Genomic DNA, 22,338 nt, shown 5'->3' with positions numbered 1-22,338 from the left:
CAGTCCCTAATGGACACACACTGTCTGCACCATGCTCCACGACAATCCTTGGCTGACATCGCTGGGGCCATCTCTCGGATGCAAGAACTGTATAGTCAGACAGGCACCAGCGATGCCAGCACAGAGTTGGCACAGATGCGCTTGACAATTGAGACCATGGGGCAGATGTAGGCTGGAAGTAAGGCTGCCACGGTTGAACACCAGCGAGATGTAGCTGGGATCTTCCATGCCTTGCAGTTCATCATCCTGCCATTGCTGCCACTAAGCCAGTCCCAGATGACTGCAGCTGGAACTTCGACATACACATCTCCGACCCCTGATGTGTCAGTGCCACACAGTGATGCAGCCCTATCACCATCGCACTTTGATGTGTCAGTGGCACACAGTGATGCAGCCAATACCCCGCCACACACACCGGACACACCAGACACAGAAGAAGTATCAGAGGACAGAGATGTGGATGGTAATTACTATGTGAGGAAGGAGGTAGAAACATCCATCACTGCCGTATGACCTGTCCTGCCTGGTTCAACCCTAAGCATCATGCCCTGGGACAGCACCTTCCACTGACCCCTTGAACACTCTGCGACATACACCTGGACCCTGACATGGACTGGTTGACAAGTACACAGCAATCCTGCTGCAGACTGCACTAACCCTCTTCCAAATCACTTTTCAATCCCCAAAGGACTCTGGTTGGCCCACCACTGGGCTTCCATATAATGTGGGCTTGGCATGGCCATGTACAGTTCCAGCTCCAGAACTCACAAGAAAGTGAATAAAACATTTGAAATCACACAGATGTATCATGACTATGTTCACTCAAGTATGAAAGTATGGATGGATGTATGGACAGTGATTGCACAAGAAGGTACACCCTGGTAAATGGCGTCAATGTGCTTGTTTAACCCTGAGCCCCATGGCCAGTTGGATGACTGTGAAGGTGAGTACTAGCGGTGGCACATTAACGACAATCTTGCAACCCCCCAACATAGGCACAAGTCCGTGTATTAAATAGGGCTGTGAGTAGGAATGACCAAATTGGTAGCAGGCCAGAAGTGGTGTCCTACATGTGACACCAGAACTTCACGTTGGATACCTACTCACACACATCTGTGTAGACACATTCTGTTTTGATTCATAGCATTGCTCCACATGGTCAAAGGTTGGACACCATACTCACATTGCTGAAGACATATAACTGCACATGCCTGCCAGCAACTATCCCAAACACAATCTTTTGCTCACAGAGGTAGCTGACTCCTTATTGCAGCACCAGGCCCACAAAAGGTGAGGAAGAATGCCTTGCCAGTGGTAGCAAAGCTCCCTGGAATGTCGCTCCTCATGAATGGTAGCCTTGGAGACCGAGACCCACCACTCAGAAGTTGGAGTACAGTTTGGTCACCCCGTGGACAAGCTATCACCAAAAGAAGGTAGCCACGAATGTATGACGTTACAACGCATACATTTACAATGCATGCCTTTACAATGCAGTTTTTACATCGCAACATCCTTTACAACGCATTCTTTTACATAGCATGCCATTACATCGCATTTTCAGAAACTACCTTTACAAAGCATACCATTACATCGCATTATACCCTTACAACGGATAACATTACAATGCATACCATTAGATTGCATTTAAGGTAAGTGTTGGATAGTATAGGGGTAAAAATTACTATTCTAACTCCAGTGAGTGCAACAGTAGGGTAAGTGTCGGACAGTTAAAGGGTACTATGCGTTGTAATGGTATGCGTTGTAATGATTTGCGATGTTATGCCTGCGTTGTAGTGACATGCATTGTAATGACATGCGTTGTAGTGACATGCACTGTAATTGCTGCGTTGTAATGACATGCGATGTAAAGGATGACTGCTATGTAAAGGTAGTGCGATGTAATTTCTGCGTTGTAAAAGTTGTTTCCCGTGAGCCACTGGTTTTGTTGTAGCCAGGGACCAGTAGACCAGTGGCAAATGGTTCAGTGCCAGAGTTTATCTGGACTTTAAGGGACATTTACCCCTGGGTCCAAAGTCACTCCACTATGTTCGAGGACCGAGAGGTGGTCCCAGGAATCCCCCCGTCAACCCGAACATCAATGACAGCATCCTTGAGCATCTTCATCATCCTGTATACCTTGCATCAGGAACCCCTCCAATGGAATCTATGGCAAGTTGCCATTGACACTGAAAGTGGACTAAAGATTGTTTTCTTATTGAAGTACTGTCCTATAGGACCTGGTTGATCCCACTGACCCGACCCTGCCAGTGTTGGTCACATAAAGTAACCCCTTGGATGCAAGTTTTCTTGAAAAAGTTAGTTGAATTTACCAATGCTTGTCTGAAGTCGACTAAAAAGTTGTGATTTACAGTTTCTCCTCCAGTGAATATAAATTTGTGACAAAACTGCCTATTTTAATAAAATGGTGTCGGATTTCTTGATAGTCATGTTTCTTTCTTGTTCATTTGTTTTCGTGCAGTTTATTGCATTACACTCATTCCTTTGTTTAAGCTTGACTGCTCGAAGCCACAGCTATCCAGGGTAGGGCTAAGGTTTGGCAAATGAGCTGGAAGGTACCCAAGAGAGTGTTCTGAGTTCATTACATGGTGAGGTTTCACAACAACACCATATAATAAATCACAGGGCATATTTACAAACCCTTATTGCCACCGGAGTATCTCTTTTTTTGACATTCTGGCGGAGTAGCGGCATTTTCAATATTTACAGGGTGGCTTAACACAACCTTGTAAATATGCTGCTTTCCAGCGCACTCCTTTGTAGCAAAGTCGTGTGTAATGTGTGTTGCCGTGGGCACATATAGAAAGAGCAAAAAGCCATTAAAGATTGTTTATGTGCAAGAAGGTGTCCCTTCCTGCACATAAACGATTATTAAAAAAGGACAATTTGCTACTTCTATGTGTGCTGCAGAACATTTCCTCACACCAAGTCATGGATAAGAGTCAATGAGCACTGAAAATGTTCCTCAAATAGTACCTGGGGTACCACCTTCACAAAGAATTTTCTGTTTAATGAAAAAGTATAGACCGTGGAGATCTAGGGTGGGTTTTAAACTGCTATCCTTCCTGGTGACCAAGAAGTATAGGGAATAGTTTCCCATGTCTCTTTTATTCACAGGCACTGGCTCAGTAGCCATTTTGTTCAGCAGGGCAAGGACCTCGATCTCCAGAATCATATTTTGTGCTTGAGGGCGCACACTGATGTAAGGAGGATGCTCCAGAGAGGGGATAGGAAGAGAGGAAAACTGTATTTGCAGTTATTGATATGATGTGTTGCTCTGGAATGGACGACGGTGCGCTGGGGGTTGGGAGGGCTACAATTTTAGGGTTATTGTTTTATTTGTATTGCTCTTCATTTTCTCCTGGAAATACATGAAAATGGTCAAAGTCGACTGATGTATATTGATGCAGCAGATACACAGAGCTCTGCGTCATATGTGATGTTTTGACAAATAAAATTTGTTTTATGATCTTGTTGTCTTTTGTGATTGTCTCCCAATTGGCTAATAGGAGGGAGACCTCACCCTAAAAGAATATGGTAATGCAATGGTGTTTTTGCGGGGACAGCTAAACTCTGGAGCAGCTCCTGAATTTCCTGCATAGTTGAAGTTATTGCTTCTCTGGTGGAGCCAGGTCCAGAAAGCAGGCTGCAGCCCTGATATTCTTGGAGCAATTTTAGGAGGGAGTATTCATCTCTCCAAAAGCCACTGGCCATCAAAGGGTATATCCATCAGTGTAACTTGGGTATCTTCTAAAAAGCCAGTGGAGAACATCCAAGCATGATGACGTAGTGTGAAAGCAGTGCCCACGGACCTGAATTTAAATCATACTGCAGGATCTGCTTTGAAGCATCTAAAATGGCTTCTTCATGTGATCTGGGATTATAAGAATTTGGCGAACTCCCACAAGGCACAGGCAAGGCCGCCTGAAATGCATGCAGCAAACACTGTACGAAGCCTGAAACTGCATAATACAGACTTGGGGCCTTATTTATGAAGGTCTTGCGCCACCGGTGCGTCACTTTTAACATGGGAAAAAGTGACGCACCGGTGGCGCAAGGCCTTCATAAATAAGGCCCTTAGATTCCAAGTGGCTGTAGGAAAGGTATTGGGGTTCCATTTCGAAGACAAAGCCTGAACTACCAAGCTCTCTGCTGACAGATGTGTGGACAGAAATTTGTGATCACCTGTAGTTGGACTACGACATCTGACAATTCCTCTGTGGACTGCTGGGCCCAAGAAGTGCTTTTCCCAGGGAGTATAGAGAGGTTATAACACGGTTAAATAGAAGCAACAGCTCTTTCATCAAAATGTTGGACTTTGTTTGCTTAGAGAGCAAAGTAGGTTCCAGAGTTTTTTCAGCTATACTATAGTAAATAAGGATACTTCATCTATCGGGCCCAGAGGGATAAGGATGTCACCTACTACAGACTTGTCCAGAACACTGGCATTTTGTAAATCAAGATAAAGGCAAGGTTCCGAGTAAGACGAGGACGTAGACTGTCAGTTTTAGAATATAATTTTCCTTCAATCCATAATCCTTATTAATCATGGCTACATTTCGAGGTCAGAGCCGAACAACTGCTTCATGTAAGCAAAGTTTCAGGTCTTAGGAAGGAAATATTCCTCAGTGATCTTCTCTTATGTCACTTGGCTAATTTCAGACGGCCTCGAGGGCCGTGCCAGAAACGATTCTGACTCCAGCGCCAAGTTCAAGATCAGGGGCAACATCATGCATCGTCTCTGATAGAGAGAGACTGGTGCCGACCATGGCTTCTTTATAGGTACTGAGACTGAGTCCTGTGCGGCAAAGAGTAAGTAAGTATTGGTGTTGGAGCCACCAGAGTCGTATGACCCAAAGTAGCTGGGGCGCCGTTAAGGAGTGGCGCAGAGGGTATCAGGGCTTTCCTAAAGATGTCCAATTATGGGTTGGTGGAAAATCTCAACCTGAGATGGTCGGGGATGAAGCAGGACATTCTAGCTGGTTCTTCAGCTGTAGTGTAGTTTCTATATTCCAATAGGCTCTACGCATTGGAATAATAAATCCTGTAGTTTAGACGTAGGACTGAGGTCGACTAGGTCTCTACCGAATCTATTAGACTTAATTGTGAGTGCCAGTTAGCTCAGAGGTCACTAGAAACTTTCTCGAATTCACAAGAAGGGATTAGTTTCTGACAACCGCATAAACATGACAACTTTGTTTCCCAAGAATAAGAAATCAATCTCTAGAGTCGCGGAAAACAATAGATAACTATTTTACTCAGTCATTTGTGCATGCTTCGTTTCACTAGAGGTGCTGAGAAAATAGAGAGACGGGTGTTTTCAATAAAAGTATTTATTGAACAGTCTTCTTTCTCAAGCAAAAGAAATGTACTGCTACAATCGTAATACCGGTAATAAAGTACAGAGTGTATAATACGAACAGTATTATAAAGTAGTACTGTAAAAGCATGATATGGTTTCTAAGCCATAATTTGCCTTAAAACGGATAAAATACATACAGTGTTAAAATGATGGCTAAAAGTACTTAACTGGTGCTTCTAAAATACGCCTACCCCGGTGTACCTGACCTAAGCCTAGCACAAGGGAGGAAGTAAGTGAGGAGTAGTTTAAGCTTAGTAGTTTCTGCCAAGAATCTAATCAAGAATTCTCTAAAGGTCTAACCAGCTCCGTACCTTGGTTTACAATGAAGGAGGTCTTGTATCTCTCTCTCAGGACTCGATTTCCCAGCAACCCGCAAGGGTAGCCTGGAAACACTGGAGCTGGATTTCTCGGCAGGAGAAAAGACAGAGTCTCTCAGTGCGTCAGCTGGAGGGTCGGCTTCCTTCGGCAATTGCTGCTGCTCCAGGGCGTCGGGCAAGTAGTTAGTCGATCTGCTCCAAACCACCGTGTGTCTGCTTGGGCAAATCTAGGCATATTTATACTACGAAGGTGCCGAGTCTGACGTGTGATTGGACTTAATAACATCATAGAAGACTCAGTTCTTCGAAAACTCCATGATTTCCTAGATAAATTAGTATTCAGGCAAGGGAATGTCCCTAGCTGCTGAAGACGGGTTTCTCTAAGAAATCGTTGCTGATTCTTGGAACATAGTGGATGTAGCCATGCCATATTTGGGCTGCATAGGCTCAGTCTAAATATGGTAATGATTTTTTATGCCTATATCAGGATAGGATGATCCGTACCTATATAAGGGCATGAATCGGGAAAATTTGCACTAGGGTCCTAGATTCACTTACAACACAGCAGCTTCAGAATTGGCCACTGTGAAGTGAACTGACAATTTCCTGTTGAGGATGTCTCATTCGTATGGCACATTTTTTAATGATTTTTGTCAGAAACCTTTTTGGGAGATTGTTCCCTCTTAGGAACCCTACTTGTAGGAGAAAAGGTGCACTTTAGCGCATTTCTGCAGGCCTTAGCAAAATTATTTGGGCTTCTGTTCCCTAATGGCCCTAGGATTCATCAGGGAATACGAATTGCAGGCCCCTGTGTCTTGTCGGATTCTAGAAACAAAAGGTAAATGTTGTGAGGATCTGATAAATACGTCTAATTGTGGCACTTACAGCAGAGCTCTAATCCTGAAATATTCAGTGGATACATTGGACCTAGTCGCACAGAATCTGAGGGAAATGTTGTCAGTGACGCACCGATGATGGAAGACAAAACAGGAACAGACATCAGAGGACACGTTTGCATCTATTATACACCAGTGATGCCATTTTCTGCAGGAGTAGTCATGGGTAGACCATATGGCACCACTTGGAGGCATTGGTTGGCAACTAGGGAGGGAAAAGCTTTCCTGAAATAGTCTGATGCAAAGGAAATATCTTAAGGTGGGAGCAACACACGCCCCTTTCACGCTATGTGTTGCATGTAAGGGGGTTTCATCTAAATATTGCTAAAAGTGATGTTCTGGTGGCTATACCCCCTTGTAAATATGCCTCCTAGACTGCAGGTAATGCCTGTAGGCAATCTTCAAGAAACTTGCAAGTAACACTGTCCACCCAAGGTACCAAACAGAATGCTCACTCCTTGATGCTCAAAATTAAACTAGTTGTAACCCCATGCTGTGCCCCACAAGGCATGGGCCCCTTACACCTGTTTCTATTTTTTGGACAGTTTGTTTAATTAAACAGTGCGGCCGGGAGAACAGTCACAGACATAGGGGCTGAGGACTGTCTCAACTTACAACCGATCAGTAAAGGGTTTTTAAACAATTTGTTGAATGCAATAACACAGTTCTGACGATCCTTTTCTGGCAAGTAATGAGAACCGCTGTCTTTGGAGTAATAAATGTATGTATTCAATAAGAAATCCAGGTGGGCCTTGAACATGCATGGAAATAGTTGTTGCAAGTGAAATGTCATATGTATATTCGGCACTGTGGTTACAGATTCTTGCTCTGAGTTTATGTTATGCATATTTTAAACAAACAATTGTACATTTTTATGGCTTTTAACATATTTCCAGTAAAGTATGCCATATGTGCACAACAATTTAGAGAATTGTATATCAAAGTACCATAAATAAAATAGACTAAAAAGAATATCATTCATATTTTAACAATTGTAGAAGACTTACTGGTTAGGATCTGCTCCAAATTCTAACAGCACATCAACTAACTTAGAAAGACCTAGTAGTGCAGCGGTGAAAAGAGCTGTTTGTCCTAAAGAATTTACTGTATCAGGACATGCACCTGGCGGGAAAGATAACAATAATAAAACACATAATCGAACTAAAAAAAATAGAACGCATTGAAGAAAGTGAACATATTAAGTTATCTGAAGCAATTGCAGTCATTGGCAGTCATTTAGACAGAAGAATTACGTTTCACCCGCTAGCGAAATTCCCTCGCCCGTCCCAAATTCACGTTGAACTGGCGTATAGATGTTATAAGAGGAGCCTTTACCTCACAAAGGACACAATCCTGTATGCCCCGGTACTGCCACTTCTCGGGACGCCCAGAGGCAGGGACCCGATAACGGATGGGAGGATATAGGCCGTCCCTGGACTGATACAGAATGAGAACGCGTTTTGGCTTGTGCCACACACATACCACGAAATACGCGATTCAAACTTACATATTACACAGGGCGTATCTTTCACCGGACAAGATAAATAAGTATTTCAATATCAACACTTCCGAATGCTCAAGATGTCGCCTTCTAGGTGAAGATCTTCTACACATGCTATGGTCTTGCCCTCTACTTTTACACTATTGGCGTGCAATATCGGAAATTCTTGCCAACTACACTAACACTGAGGTACCTACTATGTGGGAGGCCTGCATCCTGGGGTTGTACAAGAGAACTAAGGCTAACAAGGTGAGCTCCAGATTCTGAGACCTGGGCTTCATAACAGCGAAGCGACTTATAACTAAGAGGTGGAAACACAAGGACCCACCGGAGATATCGCATTGGGTCAAATCCCTTGAAGTCTGGGCACGAGCGGAGAGCGCCACCCTCCACAGGGAAGAAACGGCGGGGCTGCGCAAGTATCCCATCGCGCATCCCTGGGATGATATGCTTAGGAAACTCATACACTCTGACGCCAGACTGCAGCCGACCAGACACTTAGATAGCCACTCGGAGGTAGGTGGTACGTTGTCTTCAAACGCCACTCTAACTGTTACTGCCAGGCTGGGCGAGGCCCCTATATTCTTCAGTTCCCTTGTACAGAAATAGCACCTAATAATTCCACTTTCCCAGGTTAAAAAAAGGCAATACAACAATAACATGTCTTTGCATAGGTAGCAGAAGTGGCTATCCGCACCTAATCCCAGCACGATAACCTAGTTGTGACTACGCTCAGCTGACACACTGAACACTTGATGCATACACATTTGGACATTTGATGTCCCCTTTTGTTTTGACTTAGTATGTATTGTTGTTAGATGTGGTTGATTTGTTTTTAAAAATTGATATCTAAACTAACAAACTCGCCATCTACACGTCTACCGCTCTACTTGGTTATGAAGCATTGCCCGCCTCTCTTTAAATGATGAGGCCAGGCATGTATAGCCTTGATATGAATATATTGCTGTTTTAACATATCACTATACACAACTATAGGAGGATGCACTATATACCATTACCATGGCCCTCCACTGGAGATGACAGACTGTGCGGGCAGCAGGAGCCCAAGGCGACCTATAAACGTACTCGTACCATCATGCCACAAATGAAAACGACACGGAAACAGTAAGGCGGTAATGTCCTGATTTACAAGTGTAGCGCTGTCGTGTAACTGATATTGTAACAGAAGAGAAATATATGTGGATGCTTGTAGACTATTGTATCGAATAACATAAAAAATTTAATAAAGATATATTTTTTTTAAATGTAGGCAGAAGAATTACACAGATGGATAGGGCTTGAGAATCGAACGAGTCCCTGAGAGGCACAGTTAGCACACAGGTAGGATTCTATTACTGAAATAAGAGTCTCTAATATACAACTGACCTAGAAGCGAAGAAAAAAACTTAGCATTACATTAGCAGAGAAGTTGGCAACCTTTTAAGACACTAATTATTATGGGAAGAAAACGGTCCCTTTATTAATTAGGAAGCAGGCTTCCTTAGAACCATCTACAACAACATCAAGTTTCCTTTTTAACTGAAGATTAAGGGGTAGATTTACTATCTATTGACGCAACTCAGTTCGGCAACCAAGGGGTATATTTACTAGGGCAATGCACCACAAGAGCATCACATTTTAGGACGCTATGGTGGTGCAAAGCCCTGCTCCAAATTTACAAAGCAGTGTTAAGCCACTTTGCATTGCTTAATGCAGCTTTGCAAATATCGTACCCTTTCACGCAGGTATCTGCATAAAAGGGGCATGTTGCGGTGGGCGTTCTACTAATAATTGCTTTTTTACACTGTCACAGATTTGCAAGGATGTGTAAATCTGAGGCAGAGCCAAAAACTAACGCCATAGAAAAGCAGGCGCTAGATTGGCGCAACAAGGAGAAATAATTGTATTTCTCCTTGTTTTGCTCTTTCTATGTGTGCTGTATTTAGCAGAATAAAGAATCGTAAAAATTGTGATTCCTTATTTTGCGATGGCATTTAAGGAATCTAAATGCAATGTAAGTAGCACAAAAGAAAGTGCACTTTAGCCTTAAGGAATCGCGAATTACCACCAACTTCAAGTTGGTGGTAATCAGCGATTTCCTTTAAAAAAACACTTTTTTAAAAGTGCCATGTGGCACACATTCATGCCCTTAGGGGTATGTATATGTGCCACATGTGCACACTTGCACATTTCAGGGGTGCAACAGGGTGTCCTTTTGGAACCCTGCACCCTTCAAATTGCGCCCACAATTTGCGAGTGACTCTTGGTTACTCGTAAATTGTGGGCGCAAATCCTATTCATTCCTATGGGCCTCTTGGCCTATAGGAATGAATGGGATGGTATACCTTGATTGCGAACCTCAATTTGCGATTCGCAATCAAGGAATATTAAGGAATCGTATTGCAATTCCTACCTACATTAAATTTAGCGATTCAGCAAAAATCGTGATTAAGGACCAGCAAAGTCGAATTTACCTACATCTTGCCCTTTATCCTTTAATGCTACTCCAGCAGCACCTTTAAATAACTTTGTAACAATGAAAAACACTAGAACCATAACGCTCCAGTCCATAAATAGCCCCTGTACTGAACATTCTTCCTCTTTTAATTGCTGTTCCAGTAGACATAAGTACTTTTCAGTTGTATGTGAAATATTACATGTGCTAAATTAAAAGTTAATATGTTAATAATATATGTATGTAAAAAGTGGGCATGAGGTAACTGTTTGTGTTAACCTCAGCTTCTAATTTATAGAAGCGTAGGTGTTTTGTGAGTTTTTTATTTTCATGTTAACTCATTTTTATTTTTAAGAAAAGTACTTTGGATGAGACGCAGGATTAATTAGGGAGAAAACGCAACGTTTTAGCTTTGAGCGTGACAAACATTATCGTATTATAAACTGCTTTGGTTGCGATTCCTGTCAGGGTGAAACAAAGCATTTTTTCTAAATAGTAGGGCTGGCATTTGGCATGCGTTACCTTTTTTAGGTTTCGGCTACCGTCGCACTGCGTAAGCAGTGGGCGGAGCCGAAATCTTTTGTCTGTAGTATGGGCGCCTGAAGACGCCCCTGTCCTGCATTGGCTGGCCTCGTAAATGCTGGCCAGCCATTGGAGGAGAGGAGCGTCACTCAGTTCAGGGCCCGCCTTGACGCGATTCGGGGGCGTTTCTGGGTCTTTTTTTAAGTCCCGCCCTCCCCTCTTCCCATTGGCTGGAATTTTACCTTCCAGCCAATGGGAAGGGGAGAGCACGCCCCCGAATCCCTACAGGACGCTGTGCTTTCCGAGCAGCGTCTACCGAGGCCATGAGGTAAGCCTCTGCCCCCCTTTTGTGCCGTTGTTTCTTGTTTTAAATACGAGCAGTAAAGTAAATATTGTACTTCAAAAAGAGTATATCTCCATGAATAAAAAATAGGCATGCCTCTTAAAAAGGATAAAAAATGACTGATATAATTGTATTATGCTATGTCCAGATAAAAGTTTAATGTTATCTCCTCCTGGCGGTTAGTTGTTAACGCTGGTTGAAGCAGTGATAATTGGAGATTTCCTTCGGTTTCGGAAGGAAGCCGAGCCTGATATCCGCTTCCGCTTTCGCGCCATCTTGGAATGAGACAGCATCAGCAGCCCTCGGCAGTGGGTTAAGCGGTAGATCCAGCGCAGTGTCAGAGCTTGGGAACAGCACGTTAGCAGCCCCGGAGTACAGTTTTAGCTGAGGTAGACAATGCTGTCCATCCCGCGGCACGAGGAGAGTCTGCGTATTGCGGACTATCACTACAGTGGACCTGTAGAACACAGATTCTCCCCATACACCTTCAACGGCGGGTAAGGCTTAGAGGAGCTGGGGTGAAATTCGAGTGTATTCCCTGTCATGCATGATGTGCATTACATCTCGGGAGGTGTCAAAGAGACTGAGTGTTCCGATCTGTTTCTAGCCCTCCCTCCCCCAAACCGTGGGGACAAGCTACCCAACCCCACCGACAGAGCCGGCCTCGGGCCCCGCGGGTCGGTGGCACCAAGCTGCGTGAGAGCCTGTGGTAAGAGCTGCTGATCTGTATATTCAGAGTGCGGGACAGATCGAGGGATCCTGGCGTCTGACGCGGGGATCCATTATATGTAACCCGAGGGGGGCAGCTGGATCTGGTTGAGAGACCTCAGCGGCTTCCTGCATCTCTTGGGGGCTCTGGTAACCTGTATATGACAGGCTCCAAACTTGGTGATACGACCTAGTGAGTCCATGCACCTGTTCGGAGTGTGTGTGTAATCCGCAAGTGACAGCTTCCAACCCTCGTAGTATGTCAGTGGCTTAGCACACCTGCAGCAGTGATCCGCGGGGCGTAGCTTTAGGGGTGTGGGGGGCTGTCAATTCTCTAGGCAATAGTCGGGTAAAGGGTTTTTCAGTCGGGTGTGATGAGGAGTATGTCTGGAATTATTACTTAAAAACACAGACAAAACCAGACGCACACGCACGTCTATGTTTTAAATGTCTCTATTTGTTTTGTTATTCTGCAAGAAATTATATTTAATGTACCCCCTTAAAATCTGCCCTCCGCTCCTTTCCACCGCCTCTTAAACCCCCCCTTCTGCACTGCTTCCCTTATAACGTATTGCAGCATGCAATGCCAGCATGGCTGTTGAAAATCGCTCACACCTCCCTAATCTTACTGACTAAGCTACGCCCCTGGTTACCTGTCTATTGCCGACAGGATACAGTCCACGTCCCTTTAAGAGAACGCATTGGGTTAATGTACTTAGCACACTTACTTAATCGATCCGCCCTGGATAGCACAGAACATCCGAAGACGCCGGGCTCCGCATCTGCCTCATAACATCACATAACCCCCGCCGCCGGATCCATCTGTGAGCAGCACGACGGGCAGAGGAAGTTGGAGTCACGGTGAGATAGCCGGGTGGGATAGTGTGCCTGCTGCGCAGTGCTGTCATTGCAAATCATTCAGAGGAGGTGCAGATGGTGTCGACACACAGATCGTTCGGTAGATTTCAGAGTTTACAACCCCTGACATACCCATCCGACGAATAGTGCGGATAGCTCACAGGTGGTTCTTTCAGGTGACTCCATATGGCGGCTTCAGGTACATTTCAGTGATTTCTTTCGGCTCCTGCAGGCTCCCCCTCCATCCCTGGTGGTTCCTGAAGGTGCCCCCAGCAGTTCCTGTTGGTGTCCTTTAAGGTTCCTGACTTCCTATATGTGCCCCAATGATTTCTCGAAGTACTTCCTCGTGCTTCCTGCATGCGTCTCCCCATGCCCCCTCCAGGAGACTGCTTATGATTCATTAAGGCATCCTCTGGAGTTCCTGTCGCTGCCCTAACTTCCGTAGTTCCTGCCGATCCATCTGTCCCCCCTCCCCCCGCGGTTTCATCAGGTGCCTCCGTGCCCTGTTCTTGCAGGAGCCCCTATGCCCTGTTCTTGCAGGAGCCCCCGTGCCCTGTTTCTGCAGAAGCCCCCGTGCCCTGTTTCTGCAGGAGCCCCTATGCCCTGTTCTTGCAGGTGACCCCCGTGCCCTGTTCTTGCTGGGCTGGGCTGATCCTGTGCTCCTTTACGCATTTATTGTGCTCGATCCCGACTGTTGCTGCCACCCCCTTGTGCTCAACACATTCCGCTGCGTGACGAGGATCGCCCGCACCATTTTGTCCTCGCCACGTCCAGAAGCTCCCCATGTTCATTGTGGTTGTGCTGATGAAATGTACCCCATTCTATCTTTTGTGGTTTTGCTACTCCCACCCACTGCTGCTCCTCACACAGCACTTGAGAAGCTGACCACTCTATTTACTCCTCAGGTTCTGCACCTACCCCTTCACTCATCTGCCCTGTAGCATCACTCTCACATTCCACAGCCAGTCAATCAGTACTTTTGAGAGCATGGCTTCTCACCCGTGAGGGTATACAAGTGCTGGGTTGCAGGGCTTAGTAGAAAAGCCAGTTCTTGAGTCTCTTCCTGAAGTCCATCAGAGAGGGTGATGTTTGGAGTTGGAGAGGGAGGGCATTCTGCGGTGTCTGCGCAAGGATGAGGGAGACAGAGCGAAGGTTTGTGGATGGTTGGTGGAACTTCACATAAAAGTTCATGTATGCTGGTCCTGGAATGCGTAGGCTGGTAACGTTATGTGTGCTGGATAAATGTGTTATTTTCTTTTCACTGGGAATATCAGTTTGCGTCCATTTGAGTTTCTGTGTTTGTGCACTGGGACTTTCGATGGCCCGAGTGTGTTCTTGCCGCTGTGCTCAAGTCTTAGTCCATCTTTGTGTATTTGCTTCTGTATGTGTATCTGTGGCAGTGTCAGTGTGCCTGTTCTTTTATTTGTATGACAGTCGGTATGTGTCTCCATGTGCCAGGTCTCGCATTTGCGAGAGATTAAGCTATTGCCATTGTAAATGACAATGCCATTTATTTATGTTTTCAAAACCAACACATAAATAAAAAGTTTGTCATTTACAATGCCAATAGCTCAAACTTTTGCAAAGGCGAAACCGTTGCATTGTAAATGCTTGTTGATGGTACGTTGCCGCATTTGAACTCGGCTCATAACAGGATTATACGCGCTTGAGCGCGGTTTGGAGCTTCATTGCTCACAGAACGAGGAAGGAAATCAGATGTGCATGGACAGTGCTTATTAGTTTGCGCAAGTGCAGCGTGTGTGGGTGTAATTAAATAACCTGCAACCTCTCGCAAGAGGAGGGCAGTCATTAGATTGGGCTGATTTATGTTAGCAAAACATGAAACACGCTAGCGCGGAGGCGGTTGAACTGCTGAGCAGATAACAAACTCTTGTCAGGTTTGTTTTATTGTTACGCTTGAGGAAGAGAACAGTGGGGCATATTATCAAGGACCGGTGGTAAAATTATCGCAGTTTTATCGGCATGAAACTGCCGATAAAACGGCGATAATGGGCTTGATAATACGCCCTTGTTCATTCTCATAGAAGCCTATGTTCTGGTGTTAACATGGGCTTCTATGGGAAATAACAAGGCTGTATTATCAAGCCCATTATCGCCGTTTTATCGGCAGTTTCATGCCGATAAAACAGCGATAATTTTAACACCGGTCCTTGATAATATGCCCCAGCGTCTTTCTAGTTTGTTGGTATTCTAGTAGTAAATAGGTTTTAATAATTGATTTTAAGGGAATATGACAGAGGAGCAGAGAAGTGAGTTTGCAGTTACAGGTGAAATAGTAAATGAGGAAGTTGTGAAGAGGCTTTGTCAGCATGAACTGAGAAAACAGGTAAAGCAGGCTGTGGATAGCGTTTTGAAGAAAAGGAAAAGCGAGTTAGAGTGCGGACAAGAATATTTTTCACTTTCTGAAGGAGAAGATGTAAATGGTGAAGTTGGGATAGAGAACAAAAAAGACATGGCATGTAGAGGACATTGTAGTGCAAAAAAGGGAAGGGATCACTTGTTTGCCAGTATAAATATTGGTGTGCGTCACTGCATGCAAAGAAAGGGTGTCCTTAGCGGCGTGCATGGAAAGGTAGCCCTTGGTGGCACACTAGAAGACTTCAATAGGGAGATGAACATGGCTGGAGTAGGCCATAAGAAGGAATTTTTTATGTACATCAGGATGATGAGTTTAATGAAGAATGTGAAGATATTGAAGGGTCATGTTCAAATGATACAATTAAAGACACGTTTGGAGGAGACATGTTTACTTCTGTCATATTAAGCACCCTTGAAGTGGAGAATGGTGGCCTAGGGACCACGTTCTTTGCAAAATGTATTAAATCATGGATTGCAAACCCTTGGATCGGGAAGTGCAAAAAGTGTTGAGGACCGAATGCGCTAGGCCTTTCACAGATGAAAGAGTATGCAAAACTCCAAATTTACATCTCGATCTTGTTTGTTTTTTGTTTTGCCTTAGCAGGGATCCTAGGAAAGGGCTGGAAAGTTCTTTAAACATTTGTCAAGATAAGCTTTTAGATGTGTCGGGTCCACTGGCCAGAACTTTGGACACGGCAGAGGAAGCTTAAGCTAATGAAGAAGCCGTTGATATATATTTACTTAGAGGATGTAGCCAGAGAGCTGTGGTGATGCTTGGTAACCTAATGCCGGATGTTTGGCAGAGTGAAGAAGGGCAATCCTTATGAAAATAAATTCAAAATTGTGGTACATGGCACAGAAGGAAAATAGCGAGGATGCTAAAAGATTGCATTTCAGGGAAGCTCTTGTAAAGACTGTTGGAAAGTATGTCAATACTTTCTTTCCATTGGATAAGGTGCAAGAGAACGTGAGAAAGGTGTTCGGAAAATGATGTTTTTGGCAGGGCCAGTAGGAGGGGACAAGCTACTGGCCAAGCGGTACAAAGGTCCCAGTATTATTCCCAGTATGGCAACTCTTTTAGAGGAAGAGGTTTCCAATCAGCTGCAGGATTTTATCCAAACAAAGTAAGATTGAGTAGAGAAGGTTAAGGAAGATTCTTGAGAGGAAAAGGCCAGTTTTAAGGTGGAGGACAATGTGAGCATGGAGACTTTTTTTAGTTCTATCCGAGAAAACGTAGGTGGACACAGAATCCTTGGGTATTAGAAACAGTACAAGGGAATGTGATAGAATTTATGGATTGTCCCCATCAAGCAGATGAGAAAAGGAAAATAAAAACATCAAAGGAACAGGAGTTATTCATAGATTTCGAAATATAATCATTAATGCAAAAGGGAGCAATAGAACGTATGAAGGATTCACAAACGGGATTGTGAGCAATATATTTTTAGTAAAGAAGAACGAAGGATGGAGACTGGTCATAAATGTACGAGATCTAAACAGGTTTTTAGTTTACAGACATTTCAAGAGGGAAGGAATCCATTGCTTGCGACATCTGTTGTTGGAGAAGGATTGGTTAGTGAAATTAGATCTAAAGGATGCCCATTTCACTATTACAATGGAAAGGGAAAGTCATACATTTCTACAATTCAGGATTTTTTTTTTACCATTTTCAGTGTATTCCTTTCGGCTGATCTTCGCCACCTTGGTGTTTCATGAAGGTGATGAGAGTGGTTGTGTCTAGAAGACATTCTGTTAATGTCACAGGTTTGGGAAGAATTTAATTGAATTGAATACACATTTATATAGTGCATAGCTACCCAGGGGCATCAAAGCGCTTAATGTGACACCTTAAAAACACAGAACTGATCAAGGAAAGAGAAAGGTTTTAAGCTGATTTCTGAATTTAAGATAACTGTATTCCAGATGTACATAATCCTGGAGCTGGTTCCAAAACGTGGCTGCATTATATGAGAATCACCGACTACCAGTTCGTGAGCGCTTGATCACAGGAACTGCAAGTAGTCGTTTATTGTTGGATCTTAGAGTCCTATTGGGGCGATATAATTGCACCATTGATTGAAACAACGGAGGGCCCTTCCCAGAAATAGATTTATGAACAATGCACATTGCCTTGAACCTGAGGGCATATTATCAAGAACTGCGATAAAATTATCGCCGCTTTAGGAGCAGGAAATTGCCGCTAAAACGGCGATAGTGGGCTTGATAATATGCCCTTGTGAATTCCCATAGCAGCCCAGGTTAACACCAGAACCTGTGGTACATAGTACGTTAGTAGACAGTACATGTCAAACAGGAATCACTAAGTCACACATATCACACACCAACGTACCAGTGAGCCTGCTGACACATCATGCAGAACCAACTATTGACTCATGTCTCTCTGCACTGTCACAGGTGATCAAGGATATGCACTCTGCGCTTGGATGATGACACCCCTCCGAGCCCCGAACACACAGGCCCAGAGGCAGCACAATTTGGTCCATAAACGCACCAGGGGAATCGTGGAACGCACATTTAGCGTGTTGAAGTCATGTTTCAGGTGCCTGGACTTGACAGGTGGAAGGCTTCTGTACAGCCCAGATATCGTGTGCAAGTGGATCGTTGCATGTTGTATGTTGCACAACATATGTGTAGTCAATATCCACAACAGAGAAAGGGCATGAGTAGGCGCTCCTGTACCCCAACCAAATGTAAATTAACAACAAAGGAGTGACTGTGATAAAAGTGCTATCAAACTAAGATAGTGAGGTGTAATTATATTTCGCTCTGTGCTGCACATGTGATCAATGCTCACACACGCGCATGCGCACAGCGAATTCTATCTATCTCGCTATGCACGCCCAATAGGTCCTCCTCTAAGGATAAAACCTGATGGGCTTTATAGTCACCCAGTGTTAAAAAGAGGGAAAGAACCTTGCTTATTAGAAGGACCCTCACTCACCACTAGTTGGTGACATGCTTCATCATTGGGTCCCCACTGGGGTGACCGAATGTTCCCCCAGCGTGCTACGACGCCTGATTGCAGCGGAGCAGGATGTGGTGAGTGCAACAGTGCCCAAATTAGGAGGTGACTAAACGTGAATGTGTAAGTGTCTTAAAAAATACAAAGGTTGTGCCTTTACAAAAATCTTTAATAATGTCCAATCTGCATTAAGTAAAAACAAAGTGGACGGACTACTCAAGGTTCTGAGTTACGGAACCGGAGTCCTAATAAAGATCAAAAGTTGGTCAACATGTTTCTGCTGTAAATTTGCAATTTGCTCAGCATTCGTCAGGACCTACGGTGGTGTAGACGCGCTAAGGCGTACCCTCCCAGGAGGCTCGAAATGTGAAAAATATATACAGTGATAAAGTACCGGATAGTTTCCGTAGTTACCCACTACAATTTTTAGTAGGGATACATCAAAAACCTGTAGGGAGAAAAAAAGGACAGACACAAACACACATGAAGGAAAATTAAATACTCAATTTCTTCAATGATATGCCATTGTTGACATTAGTCTGTGCAGGCTTTGGCGTAATACTTAATTTATATCCCACCAACTGTAAGGTGCTCGCCCAGGCTAAGGGGTTAATTGCACCTAAATCAACTTGAACAACCATCCAATTGGAAGGACAGGCATCAGGTAATTGCTCAACTCATTGGATCATTGTGAAATTCGGCGAGCAATGTACTAATCGTTTCTAACTCGTGAAACGTTCAGTTGAAAATGCAGTGTTTTAAAAGAAACTTCATCATGCCCAAATAGTTAGGGTCAAAAACGTGGAGTAAATAGGGAACTCCCCACCAAAAGTGGGAGAAATGCTGGGCAATTGCAATGGTCGTGAATGTTAGTAAACTCACTTCCTTAGAGGCATAATCACGCCCCTTCAGTAGAGACAGCGTGGGACTCCTTCACGCGGTGTCTGTCTGATGGAAAAAGAAACCGCAAAGAGTCAGCACGAGCGAGATGATCAAGAAATCGATTTTTAGGAGAAAGATGGCAGGGAGGACTTACTTCGGCACCCGCGATTCCCCTCTGTATACCTGCTCTCTCGGCTGCTGTCTTCCGGGAGTAACGGAAAGCGAGAGGGATCGGCTTAAGTATGATGATTGTGTGATTGGCTAGGCGTGCTCTGGTGGGTGGGTGACGTCAATAGGTAACTGACGCGCCCAACGCCTTAAAGCTGAACAGGCCCGGGAAAAAGGTTTAGAAATGAGGGTTCGAATCCCGGTGAGGTATAAATGAATTGAGGGTTATCCCGCCCTGATTTCACAAGAATACTAATAATAATTGAATTAAAACCCTTTGTGAGTACTATTTTTCTAAGTAGCGGGCAACCTGTAATTGTATACGCAAATGGCGTGAGACATGTATTAGAGAGGGAATAGACATTGCTACCGAGGGCAGATGCCTATTGGTGTTAGACCTCAAACAGTTCCATACTAGTGAATGGGTAGACTAGTGAATGGTACAGACGGTTCATACCCAGTGGGAATGTGTATGAAACTCGAGTGGGTATTCATATGTAGGGACCTACATCTACCCCTCTGATATTGGCTATATCTCTATGCATGATGAACTCCTTAAAAAATAATATACTCAAAAACTAGTACTCAAAAGTAGTATTCAAAGAGTAGAAGGCAAAATGGGGCATAGTCACAGGTCAGTGGGCAAAAAAATTCCATGAATATATCTATCTCCTTAGCACACTGCCCTATGGTATGTCATCATTGAGGCCAGTTTTATTAGTGCCAAGGCGATACACCCAGCGTTGTTCTTTCTCGAATAATGTGGACTCAGAACCACTCTCTAGGTGCTCAAGGATTGTCCAATCCAGGTCATTCGGTGTGTGATTAAATTGTAGAAAATGGGATGTCAATTTTGTTGTTGATTTCTTACAGCGTATGTTGCTACGATGTTCACATATCCTGATTTTTATGCGTCTAGATGTCATCCCCACGTACTGTAGACTGCATCTGCAAGTAATCAGGTACACAACATTCGAGGTGTTACAATTTGTGTGACTGCGTTGTACCCATCGTGTGCCGTCCGTCAGATCCAGAAACTTTGTGTGTGAGGTGAGATGGCAAATGTTGCAATTCCCACATGGGTGGTGTCCTGTGACTGGTGGTAATCCCCACGCGTTAAGAACACTAGGTGCTTGGTTGTTGTTTCTTTCTTCCCTTGGTCGTGTATGGACCAGGGAGTCTTTAATAAGTAGCCAGGTTGCTACAATTTCGCCGTATCCTCAAAAACTGCACATACGGGAGATTTTGCCGTAGGGCCCAGGGATGGTAGCTGGTGAAATGTAGTAAGTTGTTTTTTTGCGGTTGGCTTGTAAAAGGTTTTGGTCTCAAGCCGGTTGTCTTCCCTCCTGATGTTAACATCCAAGAAAGTTAATTCATCACAGGAGTGTTCATGAGTGAATCTCAGATGGTCATCGCAAGTGTTGACCCAAGAAAAAAACTCAAATAGTGTGGTCTCGTCACCTTGCCAAATCATAAACACGTCGTCTATGTAGCGTCGCCATTCGGCGATGTTATTGCCGTATGGGTTCCTGGGACTCAGAATGTGTTTGGACTCGAAATCGAACACATAGAGCCCTGCCACCGATGGGGCAAATGTGCTGCCCATCGAGGTCCCTGTTGCTTGCAGGTAGATTTTACCATTGTGTTCGGAAAAATTGCGTTTCAAGGCAAGGGTGGCACAATCAACTACGAAGTCACGGGTGGTGTTGAAATTCCAAGCCGCTCGGTCTAGTGCCTCCTTGACCACCTTAATGGTCTCATCCTGCGGAATGCAGGTGTACAAGCTCTCGATGTCCATCGAGACAAGGAAACAAGAGTCATTGGGTAAGGTGATTGTGCTGAGCAAGAGAAGGAAACTCTTAGTGTCCTTGAGATAGGTACTGGTGGATTGCACAGTAGGTCTTAGAAAAAAATCACTATATTGTGAGAGGGGCTCCAGGAGTGAGCCCAATCCGGAGACGATCGGTCTCCCGGGGGGAGGTAACACATTCTTATGTGTTTTAGGTAGTACGTAGAAGTACGGACCTCGTCCCTCCGACGTTGTCAAAAAATCTGCCTCCTTCTTAGTGATCCAGCCATCCCTTTCTGCCGTTGACACAAGGTCGCAGATTTCGTCTCTCAGGTCATCTGTTGGGTCCACTTCGAGAGGGATATAGTTGACTACATTGCTCAAAAGTCGTCGACATTCAGTTTCATAATCTCTTTTGTTGAGAATCACGATCCCTCCCCCTTTGTCCGCACTCTTGATGACAATGTCCTTGTTCTTTTTTAAGGATTGGATGGCCTTAAATTCATCAGCGGTTAGGTTCTTAAGAGGGGTGGGTTCTTGCAACTGTTCCACTTCCTTGAACGCAGCCTGTTCAAAGGCCAGAATTTCTGGTGTGACTGTGTGTGGGGGTGGTGTGAAAGTCGATTTGAGTTTAAAATCGGTGTCACTTTCAATCCCTTCCGCTTGTTCTCTCTCGGTGGATTCAAAAAAGTTTTTTAACCGGAGTTTCCTGAAAAATTGACTCAACTCACAATGGAGTTTGAAGCGATCAAGCCTGGGGGTAGGGATGAAACCCAGTCCTTTTTCCAAAACTTCTGTTTCAGGTTGAGAAAGGTTATGGGAGGATAAATTAACCACTAGGGTTTCGCGTTGCTGGGGCCCGGTCTGTGGTCTCCTGGTGTTATGTTGGTGGGATCCCCTGTTCCCTCTTGCATGTCCCAGTGTACTTGGTTGGAGCCTTTTTGCCTCCCCCGGTTGCCCCGCCTGCCTCTGTCCTGAAAAGGATGCGGGTATCCTTGAGGGTTAAAATGTGGGTATGGCATAAAGTGTGGGTTCCAGCCCATCATGGGAGGGAATGGTGCCTGAAATAGATTAGGATGATATGGACCCATCGCTTGTTGGGGGAATGGTGCTCTCAAATTTGGCGGGTAGAATTCGTTTGGAAATTGTTGCAGACC

At 44.5% G+C, this 22,338-nt stretch overlaps 1 protein-coding gene across 6 annotated transcripts in view; it reads right to left on the bottom strand.

The window, feature by feature from the left end:
- TEX14 (testis expressed 14, intercellular bridge forming factor) overlaps positions 1 to 22,338 on the bottom strand; it is a 2,253,432-nt gene that overhangs the window by 1,814,293 nt on the left and 416,801 nt on the right. For all 6 annotated transcript variants that reach the window (XM_078679858.1, XM_078679856.1, XM_078679860.1 and 3 more), the window contains one exon: positions 7,601 to 7,715. In XM_078679858.1, coding sequence (XP_078535984.1) covers positions 7,601 to 7,715 — 115 coding nt within the window. The remainder of the gene's footprint in view (positions 1 to 7,600; positions 7,716 to 22,338) is intronic.

This window comes from Lissotriton helveticus, chromosome 3_1, assembly GCF_964261635.1.
Source record: "Lissotriton helveticus chromosome 3_1, aLisHel1.1, whole genome shotgun sequence".
Lineage (NCBI taxonomy): Eukaryota > Metazoa > Chordata > Amphibia > Caudata > Salamandridae > Lissotriton > Lissotriton helveticus.
The sequence above is the reverse complement of the archived record's forward strand: the minus strand, read 5'-3'. Positions and strand labels throughout refer to the sequence as shown.